Below are 10,178 nucleotides of genomic sequence, written 5' to 3' on the forward strand. Positions count from 1 at the left end.
ATTTATAATTACGATAATATACACTCCGTGTGATACTCTCACTAAAAAAGCAATTTAAAGGTAATTATTTGTTCCATCCAACCACGACAAACTACGCTAAGACAAATGGATGATTTCAATTGCAACTTTAAGTAAAATACTTATCCACTAACGTTTCGTACTAAGCTTTGGTATTGCAAGATTATTATCATGGACTTTTTTCGGTAAGAGTTGAATAACACTCGTTCATTACCTCAAAGTTAATTGAAAAAGGTATATTTCACCTGCTCTAAGAAAATCTATGAATAGTACTCGATATTATAAGAATTCTCGCCACTTAAGGTGGAAAACATGAATTGGCGAACCTCAAAGAACCTATTGCAACACATGCTTATGTAAAAATTGATAGCTGTCCTTTTAGTTATTGTTCTTTCAAAGTTTATCTCTTAAGTTACAATTACTGGATCGCAAAGCTATTTAAATGGCTTTTAATTTTTTTTTTTTTTTACAATAAATGCAATAGATAATATATTGAGGAGTTTTTACATATTCCCTTTTGGAAAACACTTGATTTAACGGATATCGTGTGTTTATCTTGGGCTATTTTTCGGAGCTTCTTGTTGTTAACCAAACCAAAACCAGCCAAACAGTCAAAGGAACCGTGAAGTGAAACTTTGTCTTAACCGCCACCACCACAACCACCGCCGCCACAGCCTCCTCCTCCTCCACAACCACCACCTCCTCCACACCCCCCGCCACCTCCATCACCACCACCGCCTCCACATCCCCCACCACCCCCATCACCGCCACAACCACCGCCACCTCCACAACCCCCGCCAGCTTCACCACCAACACAGGCACCACCTCCATCATCTCCTCCTATGCATCCTCCTCCATCTCCACCACCAACGCACCCTCCTCCGTCTGCACCACCGGTATCTCCATCGCCAATTCCGTCAAAAGCCTCGCAATCATCACCCTCACATCCCGGTCCTTCGTTCGTATCACAAGCTACGTCGTTGTTGAAGTCGTAGCAACGATCTTCACCGTCACCATCACCAGTGGCACAGAACTCGTGGCCAAATCTTGTTTTCAGATAAACATTGGTTGGAACTGTTGTACTCAAATAACCTGCCATGAAGAACATGGGTGAGATATCTCCGCTGGCAGAGAGTTGAGATGATGGCGAGGACTCCTTTGAAGGTTCTGGCCTGTAAGGCGTGCACAAGAGGTACAGGATGGATACCGAAAATGCCAAGGCAAGTATTTCCGGGATGTCTTGTGCATCTGGCGAGATAACGATCTTATTCTGCAGCAAATCCAAACGAATGATTGTGTCGGAGTCGAACTTTATCAAAAACAATCCACCTTTTGATTTACGGACAGCACACCAGCCACGTTCGCCAGACAGCTTGTAGATCCTTATCTTGACAAAATGATGCTTCTTGGATTGATTTCTACCAGGCACTAATTCTTGCTGCCAACTTCCGATGCAAAGCGCCCAGTCGCTCCTCCCTCGAATCAACATGGCTCTTTCTCCATCCATTTGATTTAGAGTGACGCTTTTCGTCTGGTCTTGTAAAGCGATTCTCTCTGGAAGAGTACCTGGACTGACGGTGTGGGCTGATGCGATAACTTTCTCATCATCACTCATAATCTCCACAGCAGATAACATGGCAGAGGAAGAGTGGATTATCCGGCATCCGAACACTTCATTGTCTCGCCAGTCAAACACAGAGTGAGTTGATGATTCACAAGGCAGAAAAGGTTTTGCCAAATCACTCGGAGAGAGCATCAGCGGTGGAGAGGCTAAAATTTCTGCGGGATGATTACAAGCCGTAAACGTATATTTTGGTTGCACTGTGAAGCTGTATTTAGTGATAGTCGGATGACTTACTTCAACTGTCACCTTTACTGTAAATTGTCCCTGGTTGAGGGGAACAGAGAGTGTTCCTGACTGTGGTGGAACGGCGTCATCGAATAGAGTGGCCATGAAACAGGACAGGAAACTCACTTCAACATCTGCTATTAACGTTTTGAAAAACAACTTCTTTCTGTAAAGACGTAGTTTGAGGGTGTGTTTGTTCTCATTATCAAACGTAAACGACTTCGGCCAAACATTCTTAACGGGTTTTTCCCCTTTGAAATGTTGCGAGAAGAGAGCTTTTCCCCTCATGTTCTCGAGACGAATTATGAAGCGTTTCTTCCTATCCAGATTTACCGCTTCAATCTTTTGAATCTCCACGGGATATTCTGAACGTGCCAGTGGAGCGTAGAGCCACTTGGGTCTTGTTGGGGTAGGATCAGGTGGGCATCCCCTGTACATGGCCCCCGGTTTGGCAAAACATTGCCCTGAAGCCTCCCACACAGATCTCGTCTTCATTTCAGAATCGTACAGCTTTGACCCTGGAGTGCGGTCTGTCGCATTATCGTCGTGATTCAACGTCTTCCCTAACAGTTCTGTTGTCTTTTGCTTGTAGTTTAGAGGATGAAGCTGATGAGCGTGCCAGATGAGGTCGATATCATAACAAGGAACCATGAACACCTCTGGATGCTGTCTTGTTAGCTGAAGATGATTTTCATAGCGCTCCACTGCCTTCTTCAAAAACTCCTCATCATCATAATGGGGTAAAGACACTTGGTAGTAGAACTTGGACTGGCGGTAACACGCTTCCTCCAGGTTGTACTGAATCCTGGACCTGTATTCTGTCACCACAGCTGGAGGTTTTGTAAGATCGACATCAAACGGCTCGGACGGGTACATTCTTCTCCATGCTCTCTTTGCCCTTACCAGACATTCTTCTCTCTGGCTACTGTTTAAAAGTGCGTGATCCACCAGTTTCGAAACGACATTTACACAGTCTTTCTCGTAGTAATGCGGTGCTAACATGTGCACATGCCAGACCCAGGCGATGTCCAGTGGGGCGGCTAGAATCCCTGAAGATATTGTTTTCTCTTCACCTTTCGACCTCTTTTCACCTTGCTGGAAGGCTAGCGTTAACCAGAGAGTTTCATATCGTCTGATAGCATTCTTCAGAACGGGACCAGTGTAAAGGCTGGGATATTCGTCTACCAGTTTTAGGAAACTTAGCTCATTCCTTGCTGCCTGGATGAGGTCTATGCCGAGCCACTTACAGAATGGACCTTGAGCCATTGCTTGAAGAGAAGTTGATGTTCTGCAAAACAAGAACGCGCGTACGCAATTCAGCACATTCACTACTATTTCTATAAAGGGTTCGATAAGTTATAAATCTTACTGCAAAAGTCCGTTGGTAGACAGTGTACAGTGTTTGTAACCTTGATCTGAGGTTTAGTCAAGGTGATTGGTTCCACGTCGTGTAGTCTCAATTTACGTTGTGTAGTCTGCCCCCGGGGGCGGGGGGGTATAGGCACTTTCCTTTGACGGCATAGCGATATAGCGGTGCCGGGTAACGGTGCAAGTCTGTGTCAGTCAATTCAAGTCGTTGCTAAGAAAGACGTCACAAAAAGTTTTATTTTTCTAAGAAAGATTTAAATATCAATGACTGCATTCGTGTGAAATGCGAATAGTGGCGGTTTTTGCATTTGATGTTTCACGCCCCTGAGATTTTTTTTTTTGCATCTTCAGCCAGATTTCTCACCTAATGGTGACATAAGGTGGACATTTAACAACCAAAAAATGGTAAATCATTTCAGAATCATTGGAGTTTTTTAATAATTCGCAAGCCTTACTTTTGCCAGACTGGTCACCGTTATCACTGTTTGTTGTTTTGATGTCCAGCAAACTTCAAAGAAGCAAACAAAATGCAAATAGCTATTGTGCCTCGTGCACTGTCCATACCAAAACATGCGAACTAAACAAGAACTTTGTCAAGTTATTCACTAATAATAATAATAATAATAATAATAATAATAATAATAATAATAATAATAATAATAACAATCATTTATTAGGAAGCTTCATCACTAAAAGTGGTTTACATAGAGGTCCTAACACTAGATATAAATTATATCATGATATAATTAAAATCTATAAAGTAGAGCTTAAACCGGAATATGTAAATCTAACTTGTTTCAACAAAAGGTGCCCAGCCTCATTTGCATACGTTGGGGAAAGCAAAATAATCTGGAAATCGCGAGGAGCCGAACACAAGCCCGGAACAAACGGAAATATCAACTCCGCGATTAAACAACATGCAGAAATCGGCCACGACATACATCCAAGTTACGCTGAAATTCTTGAAACAGGTGTAAGCAGCAAGAACAAAAGACTGTTTCTGGAGTCTTTACATTCTTTCCTCGACAAAAACACTATAAACGAAAGAGCGCCTTTCCCAAGGGTTTACGCATCGCTAGTTGCTCCCCAGGGGGGCAACGAACAATAACGTCAATGCAACTTATTAGAATTCTGCGAACCTTGCAAAATCCATTATTCTCTGAAGAAGACCGCAGAAGGCGATCGACAATTTAGAGTATCCTTTTATATTTTTAGATCTGTTTAAACCATTTTTATATTTTAAGCTATGACCACAGATCGCTCCAGCAGTTTTATTTTGCAGTTTAAAGTGATTGTTTTACCACTTGCCCATCAGTTTTTCTGTCCAACATTCTTACAACACGTAGTTCAGTAAATGCTGTGAAGCCCGCGAACTTTCCCAGGAAAGCTAGCGCCACTCCTCTCTTCAGCATGAGACGAATAATGACAATCAAAAGACGCTATTTTCAATTACTGTTAAAGATTAGATTCTTTGTGGCGTCCAAATTTTAAATAAGCACCGCCCTCGAATAAGCGCCGCACTTGAGGCGCGAAAAATTTAATACGCGCCGCGGCGCTTATTCGAGTAAATACGGTATGTGTACGTACATACATACATACATACATACATACATACATACATACATACATACATACATACATACATACATACATACATACATACTTTATTGACTTTCCCCCTAGAGGCTTTTCAAAGACAATGAAATAAATACAATAATAATTTAAAACTACTTAAAAACTCTAAAATGATATTCATACTTAAAATTAATTAACTAGGATTAAGATCTATAAAATTTTGACAAGTTTACGTTTAAGATAAAACTTAAAAGCAGATACATTCTCGAGAGTTTTTAGAGAGCTATCCATGGAGTTCCAGATACTGACTATTCTGTAGTAAAACGTCCTCTGACCACTGGCAGACTTGAAAAGAGGAATGTTCAGCATTTGTGAACTTCTTGTGGCACGTCCGCTTATTTCTCCTCGCTTACTAAACTGGGAAGACAGATACTCCGGCACGCGGGATGTTAGACATTTGAAGGCCATGATAGCGCTCCTGAAATATAACTGAGTCGCAACTGGTAGCCATTTAAGCTCTTTTAAAACTGGTGTGATGTGATCATATTTGTGCGTACTGGTCGCAATTCGAGCGGCAAAGTTCTGAATACCTTGTAATTTATTTATATTACTTTTTGATGTATTCGCCCATACGTTCGAACAATAAAAAAGCTTGCTAAAAACTAAGGCATTTATGTGTGTAATTTAGTGTATGCTGTACCGTCTATTTTTGCTACCTCAAAGTTAAAGAAAAACAGTCTCTCAATCTTTCACACAGAGTGACCTACTTTCGCCTAGAAATCCTTGTCGTTCTGTGCAGAAAAATTCCAATTAAGTTAAGTACCAATTTTTGAAGCAGCGTAACCAAACATCGAGAATAAAGACACTAAAAATTGAATAAATCTTTCTTAATTCATAGCAATTTATTTTAATGAATACTACTCAAAAAAATAAATCAAAGTCTCGCAACTAAGTCCACTAAACTGTAAAGTAATCACGACTCGACGGACTTTCTCTAAACCCATAGCAAGTTTGTTGAACATCTCGCAGTGCACACGACACAAAATTTCACGTTCGTGAGCGAAAAGTGTAACACAGTCACTTGCTATCCATAATCCCATCAGGCAAGAGTGACAAAAATAACAACTTAGTGAATAATGGAATAATTCATAATTTATAGAACTTTTGCCAATCTTCGCACACATCTGGCAAAAAAATACGCTACCAGCTTTTGTGAGCCAAAGTTTTATGTTACACATTTGTTACGCTTCGCACCTTAAGTGTTAAAAAATGTCGATTGAAGTGCAAGACAGTGTGCAAGAACCCAATTCTTGGAGCGTGCTGCAAAGATCTTGCGTTGCGTGACGCATCGAGTAACATGGAACGTATGCAAATTTCCGCGAGAACAAAAAAAATCATTTTATATTACAAATAAACAAAGAAGCACGGGTTTGTGATTTTCCGACTAGCACTTATGGTTGCTTCAATCTCGTTTGATAACAGTTAAGATCAGTTTAGGCCATTATGGGTTCGAATAAATGGTTCAAAAATAAATGGAAAGAAAACATTCGCACGCGGTTAGATTACCCGCTACGTGCATGTAAACACGATCTCTTCAATTTTCCGAACAAACTGCTGCGTGCATGTAAACACGATGTCTTTAAATTTCCTATCAAAACGGTTAACTAGACATGATACAGATAACGAATTAAAAGCGAAAACGTTTTTTTTTTTTTTACTGAGTAGAAAAACCAGTTTTAGTGTCGAACGAGCCGTACATAGCATTATATTTTTTATTTATCATTGTGATAACATTCAAAACTGAACTCGTATCTGAAGCATAACAATCGAAACATTTTGCACACTTTACGAACTGAGGGAACATGACCTATCGTACAAATTCCAGATAGTTCCTACAGATTTCGAAGTTTATGCCATGGAGTACATGAAAACAGAATATTAGGACGCGCTTTGGTCTGCTACAGTAGACTTGACTGATCAGTTGACCAGCTTAATATCACAATTGCATTATTAAATTTCCATTCTGTGAGAACATTTGATTTATTCCTGCAGACATTTGTAAGGATTTTATACGTGACACCCCTAGATACTTACTACATTTGCTTACCTGATTACCTGCTATGAAGAGCGCGGCGTTCAAGAATTTTACTCCATCGCCAGGGGATCACGTTATTACGGCGGTGCAGCAAGCGGTTTACCTAAATTGATTCATATTAAGCAAGTCAATCAAGCATTGTTTTGTTTTGTTTTCCAATTGAGTTCTCGGACAGGACCACGTCAGCGGTCACCAACTCTAAGTACAAGACAACTGATTGCAAAATATAAAATTCTCGGTGCCTTTGGTCGATCGCAATATTCTGTAGTTGGTAAAAAAAAACCTGAATTTTTACGAGGTTTAAGGCGGGGTAAATGTGAATTTGAGTGACATTTTAGGAAGTTTAAAGAAAGGAAAAGAGAAAGAAAGTTAAAGTTGTTATAAAACACCACGAGACAGTTGACCACCACGCAAAAGCACTCCAGGTTGTCAGAGGGACTGTCTGGTATCCGTCTATTAATTTTAAACTTCAAATTCTAATTTTAAAATCACATTAAATCTCCAATATTTCTTATTTTTCTAAAATTTACTAATTCTTTGAGAAAAATTATCTCCTCCCAAAAAAAATCCCAAAAATCACCCGAAAGTTCACAACACACCGCAAAACATATATTTGTGAAATGAGCAGAGGGTTTCTGGATTGCTTGAAACGCTTACGAGATATTTGCATTCAACCGCTTTCACTGAGCCCCGCCTAGCTTGAACGCGACGAAGATTGTCGAAAAAGTCTTTTGCTCCCCCTCCTCACCCCCCCCCCCCCCCCCACCTCATCCCCGACTACGTGCTACAGTAGCTTATCTTTGGATGGCTAGAAAAAATGAAAGGGCGAGATAAAAATAAAATAAAAACAGACAAACAAAACAAAAACAAACAAATTAACAAGGTGAAGCCGGTTCAAAAGACGTTTTTTAATAGAACGCTTATCTACTGGATAGTATTCTTTAAATAACCGTGTGTAGGGTTTTTCTGAACATGAGAACTCTTATCTTTAATTTAGCTATACAATGGCGGTCAAAAACGAAAATGTGCCACTTGTTAAGGTGAACTTTCAATCATACCAAATAACCTTCTTGTAAGTAAAAATGGGTTTGGCACTGTTCTTGTTCTTTTGTTAACAGCTTCCCCCGTCCCTCCCCTTCCTCCCCAGGCAATGTTGACAAACATGTACGCCGTGATCTTGGTGTGTAAGATGGCTAGCAGTTATTTGGTCCAAAATTATGCAAAATGTCCCAGCATTAATATCTCGCAATGTTGCTTCACAACTAGCTCACACAAAAGTTTATAAATAATTGGTGAAGCCTTTACATGACAGAGCCCTGGTAATAAAACATATTTGTAATTTAAATTCAATGCCCTAAGCGAAAACTTTTTGGCGTCCAGTTCAATAATAATTGAAAAGTTTTACTTTTCCCCATGGGGAGCAGTGTATATTTTTCTACTGGTAAATTAAAGCATGCAAGTTTACCATGCGAATGAAGCATCTGGTGCATGAAATACTTCTCAAAACATTATTGTATTTTTTGTTCCGTTGTTTTTAGTCTTTATGTAAATTCACACTACTGCGTTTAGTTAAGGATAAGATTTTAACATAAAAAAACTTTGTCGTCTAGACAATATCGGCGATATCTAGACGATATCGGGTGTTTCCTCGCCGATGGGCCAACACAAAGTACTGCAAGAAAACGTTAATTTCAACCATGGTAGGTCTTTTTATTACTTTTAATGTCAGCATACATTGAACATTGAGAAGGGGCACGTGAAGGTTCGTTTTTTGTGTGTGTGTTTTGCTTTTTGCAATGGGTAGAAAAGAAATCAGATGTATTTTGTTTCCGCCATTTGAAGTTAAAATAAGCACATTGGGTTTCAAAGGCGTTTTCTCGTTCGGAAAGGAAAAATCACCTAATTAAAACGCAAAAGTCCTCTATCAGTAACTCCATTTACGTTTGCAATCAAATTTATGGACAAAAACGTTTTTTATATTCTGTTCTCGCTAAAAAAATAATTATAAATCTGACGCTAAATTTGCGAAAGTGAAATAATTTCGAAATTAAACAGAGTTTTTTGGCTAAGAGACCGTCAATCTTTGGTTTGGTAGCCATCTTCCATAAACTAACTCAAAACGTTAAACAAAATCTAACTACTATTTTCAACATACCTAAGAGTTGGTTTGGGTTAGTACTGGCAGGCGCCCTTTCTAGCAGTTTCGATGAACGAAAAAAATAAAGCGCTGAAATGCGATTGAAATGCCCTAGCACAGTCACAAAACAACACACTGAGAAATTCATTAACTCTTTAGTGCCAATGTTAATCATATTTCCACTTTATTTTGGCTCGTTGCATTTTTTGCGTTCAGCTAAGATAACAAGTGTTGCTTTTGGCAAATCTTCTTGAAAATGCTTCCAAAGTTTCCAGTTAAATTTTTTGTACGAGTGCATCGAAAGTTGTCGTTTTGCCACAATGGCGCGTTTACTTTATTTAGAACTTCAATAAAAACTGGGTCCCTGTCGCGTAGCTGTCGATCTAGGGATTAGGTTGATATAATTTTTTATAATTTGCCATTGAGGTGTCATATCGGGCGGTTTAATTTCGGTCCTTACACTATATTCTTTCGGATTCATCTGATGAACAATCCTATTACATTTAAGGCGATTTTGCAAGGTTTCATCTATATATCGGATTAGTGACTGCATAACAATTGCAATTTTAAATACTTATCTATGCTGCCAATTATGAATCTTTTTTGTCTATGTTTAGGAAGTTATGTCTCCAATTGAGGAAATCATAGCCACCTTGTTTGTCGTTCTTTTATGCCCACTACAAGAGGCTCTGGCTTCTTTCGAGCAATGCAAGGAAGCAACCTTCTCCATTCCAAATCGCGTCCTTGTCGGTCACGCGTTACTTACCAAACCATCTCCAAGCATTGGAGATTGCATGATATCATGCATCGAGCGTGATCCCTTGTGTGAAAGCATCAACTATTACCGGAAGACTAAGATCTGTGAATTGAATGACAAGAATATAAATTCCAATTCAGAAGATATGGTGGATTTTGAATGGGCAATCTACATGACCAACAGTGAACGAGTGCCCCCTTGTAATTTGGATGACGAATGTGGACGGCAGACGGACATATGTCGACATCTAAGAACGGGCGGCAACAACTGTAAAGGTAAAAATACATCTGTATACTTTTGCTCCGGCTATTATTAACTGGGCGGTTAGTCCAGTTCATAGATTCGGTAGCTCATTATACAATTTATACCTCATTCTCCC

General features: G+C 39.6%; 2 protein-coding genes across 2 annotated transcripts in view; one reads left to right on the forward strand and one right to left on the reverse strand.

The window, feature by feature from the left end:
* Positions 1-658: 658 nt before the first annotated feature.
* LOC144648509 (uncharacterized) lies at positions 659-6,989 on the reverse strand. Its single transcript, XM_078508041.1, has 2 exons — positions 6,918-6,989; positions 659-3,155 (listed from the first exon to the last, which is right to left on the reverse strand). Exon 2 carries the CDS (start codon positions 3,131-3,133, stop codon positions 659-661), a length of 2,475 nt encoding a protein of 824 aa, XP_078364167.1. The 5' UTR covers positions 3,134-3,155; positions 6,918-6,989.
* Positions 6,990-8,515: 1,526 nt separating this feature from the next.
* LOC144648510 (uncharacterized) overlaps positions 8,516-10,178 on the forward strand; it is a 34,704-nt gene continuing 33,041 nt past the window's right edge. The window contains exons 1-2 of the mRNA XM_078508042.1: positions 8,516-8,605; positions 9,660-10,074. Coding sequence (XP_078364168.1) covers positions 8,603-8,605; positions 9,660-10,074 — 418 coding nt within the window. The 5' untranslated portion in view covers positions 8,516-8,602. The remainder of the gene's footprint in view (positions 8,606-9,659; positions 10,075-10,178) is intronic.

Source organism: Oculina patagonica, chromosome 4, assembly GCF_052425735.1.
Source record: "Oculina patagonica isolate OP01 chromosome 4, crgOcupat, whole genome shotgun sequence".
In the NCBI taxonomy this organism is placed as follows: Eukaryota; Metazoa; Cnidaria; class Anthozoa; order Scleractinia; family Oculinidae; genus Oculina; species Oculina patagonica.